The sequence below is a fragment of the Budorcas taxicolor genome, chromosome 3 (assembly GCF_023091745.1).
Source record: "Budorcas taxicolor isolate Tak-1 chromosome 3, Takin1.1, whole genome shotgun sequence".
NCBI classification, from domain to species: Eukaryota; Metazoa; Chordata; class Mammalia; order Artiodactyla; family Bovidae; genus Budorcas; species Budorcas taxicolor.
This window is the reverse complement of record NC_068912.1, coordinates 115,951,111-115,971,793: the sequence shown is the minus strand read 5'-3', so window position 1 is coordinate 115,971,793 and position 20,683 is coordinate 115,951,111. Positions and strand designations below refer to the sequence as shown.

The following is a 20,683-nucleotide window of genomic DNA, read 5'->3' as shown; positions in this document are numbered from 1 at the left end:
GGGACAGCTATACTTTAGAATCAACGCAAATCAAAGTTCCTAGATGAGACACGGGTGGCAGAGTCAGGCTCTTAAACCAGATAAGTTTACTCTTCGCCTTGAAAAGAGACTACACAGAGGGAAAATAATCTTCCCAACTTAACAGCATGTAGTGCGGTGGAAAAACGGTTCCATTGTATACTTAATGATTTGAATCAGTTGCTCAACGTCAGAGTGAATTATTATCTGGTCACCAGGATTTCAAACTCAAAAATATAATTAAGCGCCTTTCTCTAAAGCTCAGCCAATCACACCTTGCTGCTAGCAAGTTCGTTGCATCTGTAAGAAGATCTTTGAAGGTATTAAACAGTTTCTTTTGATTTTTAAACATTCCTCCCTTTTTAAGTTTAGAATCAATTAAGTTCTAAATTGTTTCCATAGAAGGTTTTCATAGCGCATGATTTTAAATACATAGAGCATACTAGTAGTTCCCAAATATGGCCAATTACCAGAATTACCCATGGAGCTTTTTAAAAAATAGCAGCTGCAAAAAAAATTCAAATTTTGATTCCAATGATCTGGCGGGTAGAGCTCGAGGGAACACACATTTCTCAGAAGGACTTTGGCAGTCCTGGTGAGCAGTGAAGAGGCGGAAACCAGGGCCCAGCCACAAACAAGGCCCTCACTGTCATCGCACGAAGCGGAAAGATCCTGCTCTTAAAATATATATTTCTACCTTAAAAAACAATGCCAACTCTATGCCACTGTGGAAGCTGGGTGCATCTCGAATATCACAAGAGAAATAAAAACTACAGTGGAAGCTCTTCAGCAGCAAGGACACTGAGATCAGAGATGCTCCTGACAAGTGCACCCGCCCTGGCCCCTCGGCTGGGCTTTGGGGATCTGCAGCCAGCCAGCTCCCCGTCTCCCTCCTGGCTCGGATGTTCTGATTCTAGGACTTGCTCGAGCCCCAGGAATGTGGAAAGTCTCACGTCCTGAATGACAGTGTCAAAACCAGCACTGGCGCCTGCTCCAGCCCCGTCCTCACAGCAGCCCCCCGGGGCGGCAGGGGGCCAGGTGTGCAGCATCTCACAAGGACGGGGGCGCCCAGGCTCAGCGAGGCGTTGCGAAGGGCCACCGCACACGCTCCTCGGGGTCTTCTCCACCTGCCGTTAGGGAGCGGTCCTTGGGTGCACTTTGGCCAGATCCCTGCACAGCGGGGCAGTGTAACAGCAGGACGAGCGCTCCCTGGAGCTGAGCGGGTGCTCCCCTTGGGCGGCTCGGCAGGGTCTCCCCTGGGCTGACACCTGAGTCTCCCACCACCTTCTGCCCACACCTTCTGCCCTCTCGAGGATACCCACCGGGTGGCATCCATCAGCTCAGGTACCTCTGGCTCCGTTTGGCTGGACCAGGTGGGAATACCAGAGTGTGAAGTGGGAGTGCGCCTGTCTGGGCTCTCTCCAGAGTTCCAGGGCTCCAGGCCTCCTCTCACTGGGATCCCTGTGCTGGAGGCTCGCTGGGGGTCACCTCTTTTCCCTTTGGGTCTGGGGTGGTCCTGGTGCCACCCTGCCAGCCCTGCCACCTGCACTACCTCCCGGCTTCCCTCAGCCCACACCTCTGTCCCTCTGTAAAGAAACCCTTCTGACCAGAAGGGTGTGGTCCTCAGCCTTTCCCTTCCCTGTGGGGACGCCGGTTCCATGTACTCACCACTTAAGAGGGGGTCACATCCCCTCCTGAGGCGCTGAGGCCCTTTCTGCTTTCAACAGCAGAACTCAGAAAAACGCTAACAGTTTTGGGACTTCCCTGGGGGTCCAGTGGTGAAGACTCCAAGCTTCCAATGCCAGGGGGGTTGCAGGCTGGATTCCCTGGTTGGGGAACCAAGATTCCCACATGCTGGGCATGTGGCCTCGAAAAAAAAAAGCTAACATTTTTATGGTGGATGAAAGGAAAAGAAAGAGAACAGGAGGAGAAGCACAGTGATAATAAGATGCATGTGGGCTGCAACCCCAACTCTGAGCCAGGAGCCCCTCCTCAAGCCCATGCTACCCACAGGGATGCCTGCTGTTTGGTGAGAATGCCAAGGCGATGCTTCCATCCTCCCTTCAGTGCCCATCTGTACCTCTGACAAGCCCTTGTCAAGTGTGGGCGTGTGTGCACTCAGTCATGTCCAACTCTTCGTGACCCCATGGACTGTAGCCCGCCAAGCTCCTGTGTCCATGGAATTCTCCAGGCAAGAATGCTGGAGTGGGTTGCCATTTCCTTCTCCAGGGGATCTTCCTGACCCAGGGATGGAAAGCAGGTCTCCTGCATTGCAGGTGGATTCGTTACCGTGTGAGACACCAGGGAAGCCAATCAAGTGTGGGATTTGTCCACAAAATCTCATTTCATACAACCTTTAGGCACACACTGGAGAAGGAAATGGCAGCCCACTCCAGTATCCTCGCCTGGAGAATCCCATGGACGGAGGAGCCTGGTGGGCTACAGTCCACGGGGTCACAAAGAGTCAGACACGACTGAGCGACTTCACTTTCACTTTAGGCACACAAGGCCAAAACACCTGAAAAGCCAAGAATAAGTTCACCGTCGATCCGTCTTTGGGCTGATGAATCGATTAGGTGCCTTTTCCTTTGTTCATTCTGTCTGGGGTGTGGCTCCGAGGACAACCAGCCCCAAACCCTCCTGACACATTTGCTTCCATCAGAAGGTGGACGGGATGATCTAAGTGCGTCTATCCCTGACTACTCAGTGCCAGACTCCAGGAATAAGTGTCCACGCGCACTCAGACACCGAGGCCAACCTCCACTCCAGATCAGGGACACAGGAAACGTTCAGATGGAAACAACCAATTAGGGCCAATCTTAGGATGATAAGCTTTTTGTCTTAAGGTCAAACATCTACCATTGGAAAGCGAAGAGGTGGATTCATTACAAACGTACACACTAATGAAAAGCTATGTGATGACACTAATGTACACCTGGTTTTTCAAATTCCAGCTGCTTGTTGAATGAAATTTTTAGCACATTATGCTGCTGGTGGATCTGCTTAGGGGTCCAGCTCCTGACGGGGCCCCCAAGGAACTGAACTGGGGTCTCTGGAGTGAAGAAACTCCTGTCAAGGCTGCGTGGTCCTGGTGTCTGATTGCAGAATCCATATGAGACCCAAAACAGCTGTGTGGAATCCTTAGACAAGCCCACGCTGAGGGTTCGTCAGCTGGCGAGGATCTTCTTATTTCTGCATCCTCAGTCACTGACGTCTGACCCTTTGTGACCCCATCGGTTGTAGTCTGCCAGGCTCCTCTGTCCATGGGATTCTCCAGGCAAGAATACTGGAGTGGGTTGCCATTCCCTTCTCCAGGGGATCTTCCTGACCTGGGGATCAAACCTGCATCTCTTGCAAAGGAGGTAGGTTCTTTACCGCTAGTGCCACCTGAGAGTTTCTTCACTCCAGAGACTCCAGTTTGGTTCCTTGGGGGCCCCCTCAGGAGCTGAACCCCAGGGCAAATCCTCCTGGGAGGCGCCAGTGGTAAAGAACCTGCCTGCCAAGGCAGGAGATGCAAGAGATACAGGTTCAATCCCTGGGTGTGGAAGATTCCCTGGAGGAGGAAATGGCAACCCACTCCAGGATTCTTGCTTGGAAAACTCCATGGACAGAGGAGCCTGGCAGGCTACAGTCCATGTAGGGTCACAAAGAGTCAGACACGACTGAAGTGATAGGCATATGAAAGGATGAAATTCTGATATTTGCAGCAACATGGCTGGACTTGGAGGGCATTCAGTTCAGTTCAGTTCAGTCGCTCAGTCGTGTCCGACTCTTGTTAGGTTGAGTAGAATAAGCCAGACAGAGAAAGACAAATACGGGATGATATCATGCACAGGTGGCTCCTAAAAACCACAACAAAGTGAGTATAACAAAGAAGCAGACACATGGGCGATAAGGAGCTGTTACCAGTGGGAAGTGAAGGGGAGGGGGGCGATGAGGAGTACGGGCACAGACTATTACGTATAAAATAAGCTGGAACAACATGGGGAATACAGCCACTATTTTATAACTCTAAATGGAGTATAACCTTTAAAACTGTGACTCACTATACCTGTCACTTCCATAATAATACTGTACTTCAGTAAAACATTTTAAACAAATTTAAAAGGATAAAAAGATCATACCCGGCATGCACCAACAATCCACCAGAACAACATGTGTAAGAATGTACCTGGCAGAATTGTTCAGAATAGTCCCACGCTAGAAATGGCTGCAATGTCCATCCACCCATCATGGGCACCTCGTGGGAGATCCCCGGCAGTAAGAGGGGAGTCTGACGTGGGCCTCCTCAGGACAGACATCAGACAGGGCGTGGACCCACAGAAGACCAAGGCTGGGGCACCACTGGTCCTGGTCCCACACAGCCACACCACAGGGCGAAGCCAACGGCGGAGCAGGAAATGAGACGGGCTCGCCCTGCATGAGCAGGGGGCGATGCGGGCAGTGGTGGGATGGGATCCGGGGGCTTGCTGGGCTGCCCGGCCACCGGCTGCGACCTGACCTCCACGCTGGTCACCCACGTTGTTGTAGCTTAGTCGCTCAGCCGTGTCCGACTCTTTGCGACCCCCAAGGATGGTAGCCCACCAGGCTCCTGTGTCCATTGGGTTTCCCAGGCAAGAATACTGGAGTGCGCTGGCCAGTTCCTTCTCCAGGGGATCTTCCCGACCCAGGGATGGAACCCACGTCTCTAGGTCTCCTGCACTGCAGCTGGACTGATTCTTCACTGCTGAGCCACAGGGGAAGCCCCATACACTTAGCTAGAACTTAGGATTTTTCACTTTCTAAGTGTATATTCTAGAGAAGGAAATGGCAACCCACTCCAGTACTCTTGCCCGGAAAATTCCATGGATAGAGGGAGCCTGATAGGCTACAGTCCATGGGGTTGCAAAGAGTCGGACACGACTGAGCCGCTTCACTGTATATTAAATCAATATAATCTAGCACCACCCCCCCCCCCCCAAAAAAAACCTCTTAGAAAAAAAGAAAAGAAAAAACTCATTTGAATGGTTTGTGAATGCAAAGGTCAGATCAGGAAGCATGAAATAAAGTTATCCAGGAGCAAGGAGACAGTTTCGCCAGCGTAAAGTCCCAGAGTGGTCCAGCCCTACAAAGTATGGGATGCTGGCATCCAGAGGAAGTGAGGCACAGAAGGACCGCTTTGGTATCGTCTCAGTATTTCCCCCCAGGGTCTGCATTATCACGACAGACATGGTCGACTTCCTAGTCCATTCTGAACTCAGAAGCCTGTTCCCTCAAAGACCCCTTCTCTGGATCATCTGGTTGCTGGCCTTGATGGGCAGGGGCGGCTGCATTACAATGCTAATCCATGGAGCCTCACGCCAGCCCCTTGATATGGAGATGTGTGTGCCCACTGGGCCAGCTGATTAGTGCAAGCTTCCATGTGTCAAAAGCACCAAATTCTTCCCCAAGAATAATTTTAGCTTTACTTACATCCCTAAAGTGTGAGAGTTGATTTGAAAGGTACTTACCTCCACCATATGCTATTTTTCTTTAAACAATTTGCATTTCAAAGTGAATATGGCATTTATAGCTGAATGAATATCAGTATGTTGCCTGATCTCACACAAGCATGAAAAAGATGCTGGTTTTCTATTGAACAAGAATGTTTTCATTCGCCAAATGACATCAAAGACAGAATTCCTCTTTTAAGCTATAGGCTTATTACATTAAAATAGCCTGTCCTGATTTAAAAAAAAAATACCCTGAAATAAAGCTTTTCATAGCATTCAAATAGAGATTCATCAACAATCTTTTTTCTTTAATACAGAATTCTGCTCACTGCATGTCCTGATTTTGGTTTATCTTCAATAACGAGATTTGATCCTTCCTACCAATGCTTCAACCGGGAAAACAATACTTGGGATTTGACTTACTGGTGAATCAGCCTGGAAAAGGGCAGAAACTCTTGGTGATGGTGATAATGAAGTTTCATGCAGTCCGAGAGTGGAGGAGAAAAACCCAAAGAGGATTCTATGAGTGCGTGAGTATGAAACAGACCTTTATTTCCATTGTAGGACTTTGTAATTTTTAAAAAAAAAATCATAATTACGGGAAAAAGATTAATAGGCACTCACTCTTTCCGTTGGAGGTCTTTGAAATACAGACTGCTGTTGGAGGCCTTTTTTTCATTCCTGTGTGGCTTCAAATCTTATTAAAAAAACTCAAGAGTTCAATGTTACCATGCAAACCTACAGCTATGCCCCAGCCCGCTCTGAGCACTGGAGGGAAAACCAGGTTGGCTGGAATCAGGACTGGACAGCGGAGGCCTTCCTAACGGCTACATCACTTCAAACTAGGCCTTCGCCATCTGTTCCGTCCTCTAATTATAAACCCAAAAATAATATAATTCACAACACTACCATAAAAAGTGAGATACAAATGATTTAAGTGCCTGTGAGGAGGGCCCATTCGCCTCACTATTTGCATTGGAAATCTGCCCTCCTTTTGGCAACCAGGATTTCAGGCTAAGAGGATTTTTTTTTTTTTTCCCAAGGACACCTTCAGTAGCTTTTCTTAAAGATGCAGGCGTTCAGGACTCAGCACTGCGTGACAGTTGCTTTGTAAAAGAGCACAATTCAACACATTTGCCACTGAGACAGGAATCGTGTGTTTCTCAGAATGCTATGCATTGTGTTTATTTTTTGGGTATATATTTTCTGCAGTATGCTGACTGGAGAAAAAAGAATGTACAGAGTCCAGACTCGGGGTAATGTCAAATCTAATTACTACTAAATAAAACACTGTGGCCATGCCCAGAATTGAAAATCCTGGAATTAAGACAGTCCGTGGTTATTTCCTAAAATGTGGAAACAGCTCATTTTATTCTGATTTCTCCCTGTTCTAAAGATGATGCCAAGGGGAAAAAAAAATGGGAGTATGCTTTGTTGTAGAAATTGCTTAAACTTATTTTGCAAGGTTATACAGATACACAGATAATGTAAATTAGAAGTCTACCAAAATGCATCTAATAGATCAACTCATTATTGGACATGTACATATTTTTCTTAGTTATGACCACAGAAAAGATGCAATATTCTATTACACTTCTTTAATATAACTTCCCATCCATTTCTCCTTATTGTTCCAAAACCTTCATGATAATTTTAGATCTAGAACATCTTACTGATTTAATGGAGATGACTCACCCTGCCATTTTCTTACCTCTGTATTGCTTTGACTGTTTGAAATTTCTCATTATCATAAACAGTGTTGCAAAGGACATCTTCTACTTTTAGACGTTTCCTTAGGCTGATATCCTAAAAGAGTTATTATTGATTGATTGGGTCAAACAGCATTAACATCTTTCTGACTCATGATATATGCTATGAATTAATTTTCTTAAGGGACCAATGGGCTAAAAGAAGATGGAACCTGAGCAAACAAGTCAGGTCATAATTTGTAAAATGGACACAACAGTAACAATGATGATGATCATAATGATGAGATAATCATAACAGCCCCCTGAGGTTAATACAAGGACCAAATTACACAAAGCACTTTGTCAACCGCCAAGCTTCTGAAGATACTGGTTGTTATTAATTTTGCCAATGGTGAGTTTTCCTTTTCCCTACAGTTTAATTTTTTTTTTCAGCAAAAATGGTGATACTGCTAATTTTGTGTTTGACTTTAAAATCTAACAAGTCTGGATATTCTACTCCTCTTTCCCTTGTGGTGGCGTCCTGGTATGTGTAAGTTGCCCAGACCCTTTGCCTTGTATCTGTGTTTTGACGTCCTAGTCAACACCTCCCGCGAGCCCAAGCACTCTTTCACTGGCTGATGCTTCTTGAACCCCGCTCCTGCTGCTCCTCCTCGGACCAGCACAGTGCTTAGTCTTGGGAAAACTTGACGACGCACTTCCCACTCCTCGTCTCCCCACCAGAGGTAATGCCAAAGTCATCAGAAGTAGAGTAGATACAGCGAGAGACAGAAAGAGGAGAAATCACGTGCTCGGGGCTGACGCAAGCAAAGGATGAAAGAGAGGACCTCACAGTGAGGAGAGGGGAGCTGGAGCATCCAAGGCCCACCCCAGCTTCCATCCCATCGCTGGGATGCCGCACCACCTTGGGGACGGATAGAATTTGATGTCTGCTACAATTCAGGATGAAACCCTTAAGCCCATCAGAAGGTAAGTTCTAATAACTGGAAATGGGTTTAAATATTTACTCCAAAGACAAAGCCTGCGTCTTCCAGCTGTGTGGTGTGGCACTCATTCTTGCCAATGACACCTGCACTTCTCATCCTGCCCGTTTATATGAGAGTGATGAACACTTGGCTACTATGCATTCTGAAGATGCTGACGGACGACAGCAACCACCACCTGTGCTTATTTACACGATGCTTACTTAGCCACAAGCCATTTCTTGGTACAGGTTATATGAACAAGTTTATATGCGGTAGTTATAATGAGGTATGACAACATTGCATAAAAGGAGGTTAACAGTAAGGATTTTAAGTAATAAAACATGAATTTAACACTCACGCAGTCAGTCCAGTTACTCAGTCATGTCTGACTCTTTGTGACCCCCATGGACTGCAGCCAGGCCTCCCTGTCCGTCACCAACTCCCAGAGCTTGCTCAAACTCATGTCCATTGAGTTGGTGATGCCATCCAACCCTCTCATCCTCTGCCTTTCTCCTCCTGCCTTCAATCTTTCCCAGCATCAGGGTCTTTTCCAGTAACTCAGTTCAATAAAATACAGTTTTATAAAATACAAAGTCCAAGATGCTCATATCTTGTCTACTAGCTCCTTATTTGGCTCTATGCCCTCAAGAACTTAGTTCAATTGCTCACTCCCTTCTTTAACATACTCCTTCTCCTCCACCTGACATATGCAGTGGGCATTTTTGCACAAAATCCCCTGTAACTGAGCGGCGCACTGCTTTGGGGGCAGGCATCTCTGGCTCTCACTGCATCTCCTGAGCCCTTTCGAGGAGGCGGCCGTGATGCCCACACAACGGCCCCACGCCCAGGCCTGTCCACCGGGACTTCCTCCTCTCCTTCCCAGGTCTCACAGAATCATCTCTCAGGACTGAACAGAGGCCCTGTCTGTAAGGAGTGAGGGCACTGGGCAACTCCGTGTTTGCAACGGTGAGGATGTGAAGGGGGCGACTTGTTTGTGAGTCAGGACATTTGGGGGGGTGACTCCTCACTAGGAACATTCCAGAGAGAGGCAAGGGCTCTGCAGGCGTGGTTACTTGAGATGCCGGGCCACAAGGTTCGGAGCTGGTGGGACATCAGGACGACCTGGTTCTCTTCTGCCAACACAGGAATGCTTACGTGGCAAGGGGGCCAGCCATGGACTTGACTCGCACAGAAAGGCTGTAACCTGGGGCCCCGGTCCCGGCCAGCCCTCCTGAAGACTGTGGGTCACATACTGACATCTGTCTCAGAGCTCTGCCTCCCCAGCCCTTTTCCTATAGCTCCTCCATGCTGACTGTTTTGCTCATCATGAAAGCATCATATCAACAGCTGAAATCCTACTCTCCACTGAACACACACATTTTTGAGAGGGGAGAAAGTCTCTACAGCAACTTTTATTTACTTATTGGAATATCTGTTCCCATAGAGATGTACAACTTAGTATTGCCAACATCCCTCATATGTTTATAATGAAAATCATCAAGGATTAACTTGCTTTTGTCAGTTCTTACAGAAGGGAACACTCCATTTGGAGTTTAAATGACTGAAGATGTTTTCCTTAAACTGGAAGGTGTGGCTTTGATTTCTATGGGAACTGTACCCCAAAGGTCTCAACCATAGAATACTGCAATGGAGGAACCGTTATCAGAAAGCCAACATAGTTACCCTCAATATTTATCACTTGCATCTCACATGACAGGTGATATTCAAGAATATTTACTTCATGCAAAAATAATTGCCAGGTCATGACATTAGGAGAGGATAACAAAGGAAGAGAAATAGTGGTCTACATCTCAAAGAGTTTACAGTTTAATGCCCAGAACAATATAGCACAGATTTGCCTAAACCTCAGTGGGAAAAACGTGTCAACAGCGAAAACCAACAGTACGAAGGCATTTCTCCTAAGAGCAGAAGAGGCCGAATCAAATAATAGCTTGAGTCATTTCACTTCAGATGTCACCAACTTTCTCAAATGCTAGTCTCAGAGAAGCCCCATGAGACATGTTTAACCTGAAAATAATGAATTACTACTTAGCCATCAAAACCTAGCCCGCTGAAATCTGGTTTATGGAAGCAGACCTCACCATGTGATGCTGATTTGGGGGAGTATTCTCAAGCAAATTAATTCTCAACCAAGAAGGCAAGCGTCTGCAAGCGTTCCGCCAAGTTACAGGAGTTTAGGCGAGGTGTCCAACTGATGCACTGGCGAGTTCACGCTGTAAACAGAACCCAAGGGGTGGGCAATAATCGGGTGGCCAAGGCAGGGACGGGGTGAGAAGCCAGGCTCTGAAGCCCTAACAAGCCTGAGATGCAACCCACCGGGAGGGGATCGCTCATCCGGCTCACAGAACAGGCTCTGGAGTTATTACCATATCTTCTAGACCATCTGAAACTAAACAAAGAAAAACTTTTGTTTCTACGAGACAACCACAGATCTAGTTTTGATGTCGCGTGATTTTTTTTTTTTTTTTTTAAATAGCTATTACCACCGTAGCAGCAGCTTAGCGACTCGGCGTCTGCAGTGTGAGCAGTTTTGATAAACAGCCTCTGCGGGCCACACAACGGGGATAATGTATCCTTAAGTACCGCCAATGAGCTGCCATTCTGCACAGCCAATTACTTCTGTGCGTCTGTCACTCAAAGGAAAAATGACTGAGCCCATTAGATCAAACCTTTGTCACTGTTCCTAATGCACTCTTAGGCCTCATTAATCTCCGGGAGCAGCAACAGAGCCGCCGGTGTCTCATTGCCTCCCCCGATCAGGCCCACGTGAAGTCTCTCATCTCTCCCCCAAGTGCTCCGCGTTAATCAAGCTCTCCTTATTACCCCAGTCCCTGTCACGGCGGAGAGCGCGCTCCCTCTTAAATGCTCTCATTATGACCCATCTTTAGAGCCGGCTAAGTGGAAAAAAAAAAAAAAAAGAGAGGAGAGGGAGAGAGGGAGAAAGAGGACGGGAGAGAAAGAGGAGAGGAAAAAGCAAGTCCGATCACATTAATATTCATGACAATAATTAGTATTCTAGGTCACTGAATATTCATGCTATTAGTTTGGTTTTTTATGGGTTTGCTCGATGTCCTGATTACTGAAGTGTGGAGGAAAACAGCATGGTTGAGACTTTCGATGTCAACGGCGGTTCAGTCCGCAAAACACGTTGAGATCCTCGTCCCTCTGCCCCCCAGCTAGAAAAAAAATCAGCTGGACCCTTGGGGATGGCTTTCCTATCTCAAAACCACTGGGGGCCTGTGTTGGGGGGAGGTGGAGAAGTGGGGGGAAAGGTTCCCCCTTTTACAGAGGTCCCAGCGTCAGTCTGGTGAGGATGAAAACACACCCACAAATACCCAACAAAAGACGCACTTTGGGGACCACAAGAGAGCTGACATCTCAAGATCGCATGTCGCAATTGGAAGCTGGGGAGAACACAGGAATAAAGAGAGGATGGACACACGGAACCAGAGCGGGGTGCCCGTGGAGATCCAGGGACATCTTAACGGGGACGGCTCCTGCTGCCATTGTCGGGGGAGCTGGGGGGCGGGGGGCATGGGTTTAGTAAGTCTAAGCCACTAAGTCTACCCAACAGCTAAATAAACACTTCATGGCACCTGCAAAATTAATTCAAAGACCTGAGTTCTCAACACTCTTCCTTTTCTTCACTGGTGATGAGCAGGACTATCATGATGGATTCCTGACACAGTGCTGAAGAGTCAGGCTTTGGAAAGGCACGGCTTGTGTTATCCTTACAGGGATGGAGGTAGGCACTGTTCTCCCGTTTTCGAGACGTGGAAGCTGGGGGTTTAGAGACACCTGCACAAGGTCCTAGGATGGGGGAGGCGGGATTCGGTTTAGTGACTGTGACTCCAAAGCCCCCACTGTGGGCCCTTATGTTTCCTGCTTTCTACTGAAACGTCAAAATAACTGTCAGAGCTGAACTCTATTCCGTCACATGTGGATACAGTTCTACCAACCTGGCCCAAAACTCATGTCAGAAAGTATTTCTGGACATTTGCCCACCTTCTCTGGAAAAGTTTTTTTTTAGAAAGTTTAGTCACTCAGTCATGTCTGATTCGTTGCAACCCCATGGACTGTAGCCTACCAGGCTCCTCTGTCTATGGTATTTTCCAGGCAAGAGTACTGGGTTGCCATTTCTTTCTCCAGAGGATCTTCCCGACCCACGGATCGAACCTGGGCTCCCACACTGGAGGCAGACGCTTTACCGTCTGAGCCACCAGGGAAGTGGAAGTTCTTCCACCCCCTCTGGAAGCATCCCTGAAATGACAGTTGGGTAGATTCTCTAAATGTGACTTCTGACGGGTTCCCTTAGAATGGCAACGTAGGACTTCCTGGTGGTGCGGTGGATAGGAATCCATGCGCCAATGCCAGGGACACGGGTTCGAGCCCTGGTCCAGGAAAATCCCACGTGCTGCGGAGCAACTAAGCTGGTGAGCCACAGTTACTGAGCCAGAGCTCTAGAGCCCACCAGGCGCAACTCCCAAGCCCATAAGCTGCAACTACTGAAGCCCGCATGACTGGAGCCTGTGCTTCACAACGAGAGAGGCTGCAGCCATGAATAGCCTGTGCACTGCAAGGCAGAGCAGCCCTCGCTTGCTGCAGCTAGAGAAAGCCCGCACAAAGCATCAGAGATCCAGCACAGCTAAAACTGAAAGCAAATAAAAAGGATGGAGAAGGCAGATGCTGCCCTGGGCATCCTGAGAAACCCGTCTTGGAGGAAGGGAAAGATGTGATGGGGAGGGCGGACTTGAATCAGTTCTGAATCAACAAACGTCTTCTTGCTGGAGTAGATGCTGCAGTAATTTTTTCAAAAACCCATTGAGAGGGAAATGTTCTATATCCAGGTGTGTTATCCAAAAATGTTTTCTTTCTGCCTTCACACTTCATTGATAATAGCTTGACTCTACATAAGCTTCTAAATTCAAAATGATTTGTCCATGTAACAAATACAAGGTGGTGTTCTTGGGAAGGCCAAGGTCGATAAGAGTTTTCTTCCTTGATAGGTTAACCTCAGTCGTTCCTTAACTTGGATGCTTTGGGGAACTTGTCCATGTTTACAGAGCTTATTCTCCTATCCAGTTTGAGACCTGACTCTTCAAATGGGAAGACACTGGCATTTTCTTGGTCATCTCCAGCATCCTCTCTTCTGTTATATCTTTGATTGCCAGCAGTACCTTTAGCTATGTTCTTCATGGTTTGTAATCCATTTACTGAAATTTTTAGTTTCGCAATTTCCCCCCTTAATTTCTCCTCAGAGCTCTTTCTCCTCAGGGTTTTCATCTCATCTTTAGTTTGCTTCATTTCGAGAATACAAGGACCGACCTCTTAAATCTTTCTCATGATAGTGATCGTTGTTGCTTAGTCACTCGGTTGTGTCTGACTTCTGCAACTGTAGCCTGCCAGGCTCCTCTGTCCGTGGGACTTCCCAGGCAAGAATACCTGAAGTGGGTTGCCATTTCCTTCTCCAGTACATGTTCCTGACCCCAGGAATAGAACCCGTGTCTCCTGCTTGGCAGGCAGACCCTTTATCACAGAGCTACCTGGGAAGCCCTGATGGCAGCTGTAATTTCCTCTCACAGCAGAGCTGGGAGCCTCCCCATCTTCACTGCAGGCCTTCTGCTCTGACTAACTCGCAAGTTCCAAACTGAGACCCAGGCTGGGTCCACAGTATGAAGGCATGACAATGTGTTTTTCCTCCTCCTCCCCAACCCCCTGGCAAAACGTGATGTTAATATCATCAGATTTCCAGCATTTTAATGTCTGAGATGTAGTCAGCATTCCAACACTGGCAAACCACTCCCCGATACTAGGAATAGCGTAAGACTCAGCCTTCCCTGGTGGCTCAGACTGTAAAGCGTCTGTCTACAATGCGGGAGACCCGGGTTCGATCCCTGGGTTGGGAAGATCCCCTGGAGAAGGAAATGGCAAGCCACTCCAGGACTATTGCCTGGAAAACCCCATGGACAGAGGAGCCTGGTAGGCTACAGTCTGAAGAGTCGGACACGACTGAGCGACTTCACTTCACTTCACTTCAGCCTTCCCCCGAGTAATTTTCTATCCCATTGCCCCTTTTAGACCCACCAGCTTCAGTGGTCTCATTTGTGTGTTTATCATCGGACTCCTCCAGCCCCCACTGGAGGGTACAGCCCTTGGAGGGAGGGTCTTGTTTCACCCCCTGGAACTCCAGAGCACTAATCAGGGCTGGGCAGGCACTGATTCAGTAATGATGGTGAGGGAATGGTACAAGGGGCGGAGCAACACAGAACCCAAATCATCACACTTGTTGAGACAATCTAAAAGTCAGCGTTGACACAGTTAGGCATCATGAGGCTTGGAGCACGGAATGCACCATGGCCGCACACTAGCAATGCAAGAGAAACATCTGGATAATTACTTCAGCTAAGAAAGAGTTAAGATGGCCGGATACAAAAAATACAAACATTCAGAGCTTTCTTATTTCTTACCAATTAGATGATACAATAGACACGCCCCCTAAAATATAACCTTCACATTTCACCAAAAATTATAAAGTAATAGAATGGATTAACAGTAGTCTGATCTATCCTAACAGTAATAGAATAAATAACATACAGAAGGGTATATAATAAGTTTGAATAAATGGGAAAGAACTGTGTTAGAGTAAGAAACTCAATATAGCTAAGATGTCAGTTCCTCTACTACTAATTCATAGATTAGCGGCATGACAATTAGAGTCACAATGAGATTATTTTTAGGGGGAAGAGGTTTCAAGTTTTTCTGAAGTTTATTGGAAAAAAAAAATGGGTGGCAATTACCAAGAAAAACTATAAAATCAAAGAGTAATAAGAAACTATGTTATAGGTTCTATTACCAGGTATAAATCGAGCCGTGAACCTAAGACAGCGGAGGAAACCCACACAATGTGGAGAAAGTAGGTCAACGGAATAAATTTTTTAGCCCAGAAACATAACTAATTTGATTAAATCAGTTAGTTGCACAAGAAAGGAGACAAACGGAGTCAACAGGAAAAGGAAATAACAGAGAAAGAACAATTAGTTATGTATTTGAATAAAAAGTTTAACTAGGTCTCCTATTACATATAATAGACCCAAACAAATTAGAGGTAGACTAGAGGTTAAATATTTAAAAAAGGGAAAGGGACCAACAGTAAAATTATAAAACTCTGAAATAAATATATATGATTTATGGTCTTATTTCAGGATTATTAAAGGATTTCTAAATACCTAAAATAGAAACTATAGACGTACAAGTCTAATGATTTTATTATATACCAAAGAAGGAGAACCTCTGTATGTAAATAAGACCATAAAATCAAAAAAGCAAATAGTAGCTGCAAAATATATTACAAAGTGTTAATACCCTTAATATACAAAGAGTTCTTACATGTTAATAAGCAAAAGACAAGTACCTAGCGCAGCAATGGGCGAAGGATGCATCTAAAGACTACAACGTAAGAAACACAGGCAACCTAAAGACATATGCGATGCTCAACGCCAGCATGAACTGAAGGAATCCAAACAAGCGAAGCACCAAATGCTTTTATTGCTTATGAGATTAGCATAGATTCTAAAAATGTGTAAAAGTGAAATGAGCACTCACTTTATACACGGAAGTTTATTTTATATAAAACCTCTTTAGAAATGAATTTGGAAATGTGTAACAAGAATCTTATAAATGTTTATATCTGTTTACCGAGTCACTTCAACTCCAGACTTTTATTCTAAGATATTAGTAAGTTATGCACGAAGATTTCAGAATAAGTGTGTATCACATCAGGCCTACGTGAATGTAAAAGTTATACAAGGGAAGGCACAGGACATCGATCTGATTCAATAACGTGGAGATAGAAAGTGAAACAAGCAATCAAAAAAGCTACAAAGAAACAGCAGTTCATCCAGAGTTCCAAACCAAAGTGGCAGAATTCTAATGAGCTGACAGTTGAAAGATGAGGTTAAGTACTGTGGTAAGTTCTTTGTCAAGTAGCTCTAAAATAACTCATACCCATTTTTCAGCTAAAAAAAAACATCCAACACTTAAAAGCAGCAATGATTTGTTTTGAACTAAGTTTGCCGGGCTGGAATGCTTCCTATGAGCCAGTTCTACGAACAGCCGGGTAGACGTCACTCTGGCCGGACACCAGTCGATGACACTGTCCAGGACTTGGCAGAGGGCGCCACAGACCTGAGCCCTGTGGCCACGAGCGGCTTTCCTCCCCATAAGTGGTGCTGTGCTCTGGCGGACGTCGTAGTCCCACTTCCGAGTCCCTACTTGTGTTTTTTTAAAATTAATTTATTTAAATTGGAGGATAATTCCAATGCTGTGACGGTTTCTGCCACACATCAACATGAGTCGACCACAGGTATATATGTGTCCTCCCCATCCTGAATCCCCCTCCTCCCCACCTCCCTGCCCTAACCCTCTGGGCTGTCCCGAGCACCGGCCCTGGGTGCCCTGCTTCAGGTACTGAACTTGCACTGCTCGCGTCCCTCCTTGTGATCCAAGGAGGATGAAAATCTACCAGGCTCCCTGCATGGCAATGCACACGGTGTAGGTTGTCTACCCGCTTGTAACGAACTGAGGGTGTGACCGTGGAAAAAGGATTTTGTTTGTGCCCCGAAGCCTCCCTTTCACCCAACAGCAAGACTCTTAAAAGAGAAGGCAACTGGACATTGTGGACTCAATCCTAGGCTGAGGCCCACGACATAACATCTCCTGGGGATGTGATAAGGTTTATATGGCATTGGTGTGTTTTCTATTTGTTAACAAACACAACATTTTCCTTAGGACAGTCAGTGGCGGTGAAGCTCCAAAGAGCACAAATCTCAAGATGACGTTTAAACCCCAAATCTTACATAGCCCACACGGCTTCAAATTGTCAGGACTCTTTCCTCGTCCTACTTGCTGGCAAGTTCCCACCCTTTCTTCCCACCCACACGGGTATCCCCCGGAAGCCTTGTCCCACCTCCTGGGGTGGAGCCAAGCACATGGCCTTGGGCCTTCACACCCCCTTACCTGCCCCGACTATGGGCCGCTGCACTGATTCATCTACCCAGAGATGGAGATTCCGGAGGGCAGGGATAACATCTCATATTTCTCTTCCCCCGGAGTGCAGGACAGTGACCAGCACACATTAGAAACTTCATATATACTTGCTGATTTGAATAAATAAATGGAGAGATGTGGCATGACGGTCGGTTAGAAGGGGATATGGAAAGTTGGTGACTTTCCTTAAGGGGTGACTGCCTTGCATGTAAGTTCTGGAGGTCGGGAACTTGGGATCCACACAATGCACAATCCCTGGCATGGAACAGATACTCAATAAGTGCTTTTTGAACAAAAAAATAGTTTAAAATGAAGACAGCAGCTTTTTATCCACTATAGAAAAACTCTTTTTTCCTTGGGCACTTTTCTCTCTTCCCATAGAGTTAGCACACCATCCTGAAAGGGAAAATTCACGTATCTCTTGGAAGGAAGGTCAGTAGGCCATGAGACACATAGGGTAATCTTATCTGCTTCCTGGAATGAACTAATGCCTCTGTTATGAGAAAGCCCAGTTTTACTTTGATTAGTAACAACAGCTGACGTTTGTGTTGTGTTTATGAGTTTCCACAGTACGTGCCATCACACCTCTATGACGGAGGCAGGCCGGGCCAGATGAGCCTCATGGGAAGTGCAGTCAGTTACCTACCGAACACCTCGCAGCCCCCGGCAGCAGGGCACAGGCTGGTGGACCCCAAATTCCATCTCCTTTTTACTAGCCTCCTTTGGCCAACAATGTCACTTACACCGTGGAACGATGGGGTGAGCATCATTCCTCTTTAAAAGCATTTAGCATTTCAGAAAGGAAGAAAGGCAGCGTGTTTAAGAGGCAGGGACACATGCCAGGAATGACTGCAGCACCGAAATCTATTTTGAGAAGATCAGATGTAAGCTGGAGAGGAGAAAGGAAATAACTGAAATCTGTTAAGGGATTCCATTTGTTGGAGGAGTCTGAGTTTGTTGGTGGGAAGACTTTAAGTCCTCACCACCTTTCCTCTGATAAGAAATCACGGAAGGCAAAAGCCACAGCATGGTTTGCCAACCAAGACTCTTCTACAACAATGAACCACAATACCCTGGAGGGCTTGCGCTGTACACCGAGGCTGGGAATTTCTCAACACATCTATTTTGAGAAACACTGATTTTCTCTGATGCTGAATGAAAGACAAATCCTCCTTTAAAAGAGAACGCAGAAAACCAAAGCTGTGTCGAAGAAGACATAACAGTTACAATACAAAACCGAGAGAGTCTGAAATTTTGTGCAGGTCCAATGGTTTGCTTTAAATCTTGCTCCAAATTGGTGTTTCCATTTTTCTATACACATTTACGACAAATTAGTTAGGACTAATCCTTGACACTTTAACAGTGAACTGATGTTTTTCAGAGGGCCCTTAAAGCCTCCATCACGTGTAAGGTACAACTTTCAACCGCCCAGCCCTGGAAAGGCCTAGCGGTCCACGCAGCTATGACTCAAAGTGCCGCAGTTTGCTTGTGGGCAGTCCTGGGACCCAAAGCGCAGGGCGAACAAGTACCCACAGAAGACATGAGAGGGTGTCCATTAGCCTGCAGTCTAATGGCAAAACCTCCGTTTAACCCGAGAAGCCCAGCACTGTCTCCCACATCAGGGCCACCCATCGCTGGAGTCGGGCCGGATCTCCTCGGCAGGTCGGCTGTGAGCTTACCTGAATTCGGTGAAATGTGCAAGCTGCTCATGTCCTTGGACAGGCCGTTGGTTTTCGGGCTGGAGATGGGTGCGCAGGCCGACGTGGCTCGGGGGGGCCTCTTCCCTGGGACTTTCACAGTGGTTCTCAGAAGATCAATCTCTTTACCGTGAACATTCTGCATGTAATCCTGTTCAAAACGTTAAAACACCCAAGAGAGATTAAAAGGAGACCTTCTACGATCTAGAACAAGAGGATCTATGAGACGTCATGAGGCGTCACCCTATGGCCCTTCCACGGTGGTGAGCTCTTTAAAAAATAAGGAGGCTTTGATCTGTCTTGTCCTGATGGCGTCATCATTATACTGAATCCAGCTCTGCCTGTGTCCTGAACTAGCCCAGGCTCTGGAGATACAGGAGACGCAGTAGATGCTTCTATGCAGGAGGGTAAAGAAAATAAATATGGACATGAAATCCTACTCTGTGAACTGATACTTATCAGATGGCACATGAGGAGCCTGGGCTCTTCCTGTAAGTTGCAGGGAAAATTCCATGAAGTAGAAACTATTTTGTAATAACCTTTTTGTCTCTGATGGCGATACCCTGGAATGTCTAGCTAAGACTGAAGTTGTCTGCTGGGAACTCAGGTAAACACTCTAACTCAGAGGCCAAACGTTTTGTTCAGGAAGATGTCTGAGGGGTCAGTGGTAGGGTGCTGAAAAAACACAGAGGTCCCTGATGGATGGACAAGAGCTGGATGTTCAAGTAGAAAGCACATTATTTATATTCAGTGTGAGGTTTCTTCCAGGGATTCGCTATACTCAGTGTCTTGCTGCTGTCTGTGTTTTGGAGGTGAAGGACTAGCAGTTGTCATGGAACTAAGAAGTCTGGGTACACAGTGGGCCGTCATCCAATTCTGCGTGGAGGAAAACAATACTTAGGAGTCAGCCGATGGATGGGCAGAGAGGAGACGGCGACTGAGAGCCAGGGTGAGGGGTCTCTTGGTGCATTAGGAGTTATTGATCTTTTCATGTGTTTTTATGGGCAATCAGCCCCCTTGTCTCTGCAGACCTATCATTAAACCAACGTTGCACACTGAGAAACGCTGCAGTCTATCTAAATCACTGTTGGGTAAATAATATTTCAAGTGTTTTAAGACGAACCAGGGAAGGAAATCAACAGATTCCTTCCTTGGCAGAATCCTTCACACGTGTTTGTTAAGTCGCTTCAGTCGTGTCCAACTCTTTTCGACCCCAGGACTTGTAGCCCACCAGGCTCCTCTGTCCATGGGATTCCCCAGGCAAGACTGATGGAGTGGGGTTGCCACTTCCTCTTCCAAGGGACCTTCCTGACCCAGGGATTGAACCCATTTCTCTTACGTCTCCCACATTGGCAGACATGATCGGTACCCCGTCAACAGGGCCAGCAGATGCAGGGAGAGAAGGAGGCAATGGTCTAGCAGCGAACTGCACAGTCAGAGGAGCCAGGAAAGTTGGTCAAAGCGTGTGACGGACGCTCGAGAGGAGACACAAGGTACCAGGGAAGCCAAGAGAAAGACCCCACTGGCTTCCTTTAATTGCAAGGAAAGGTCAATATTTCAGGAGGTGAAGCAGCTGAGAAACAGCGACTGGTATATCCAGAAGCAGGAAGTTTTCCAATAGAAATTATGGCCCAAAAAGGAATCCAAAGTCCAAGATTCCAACCCAGAGCAAGAGCCCAAATTGAGTTGTCAGGACAGACAGAGCTGTCCTCTCTCGGCCATAGGCAGGAGGGAGGACCGGCTGAGCATCACACCTCCCC

At 46.7% G+C, this 20,683-nt stretch overlaps 1 protein-coding gene across 2 annotated transcripts in view; it reads right to left on the bottom strand.

Moving 5' to 3' along the window:
• Positions 1-20,683, bottom strand: part of AGAP1 (ArfGAP with GTPase domain, ankyrin repeat and PH domain 1) — a 568,353-nt gene that overhangs the window by 161,048 nt on the left and 386,622 nt on the right. For both annotated transcript variants that reach the window (XM_052638291.1, XM_052638292.1), the window contains exon 11: positions 18,906-19,074. In XM_052638291.1, coding sequence (XP_052494251.1) covers positions 18,906-19,074 — 169 coding nt within the window. The remainder of the gene's footprint in view (positions 1-18,905; positions 19,075-20,683) is intronic.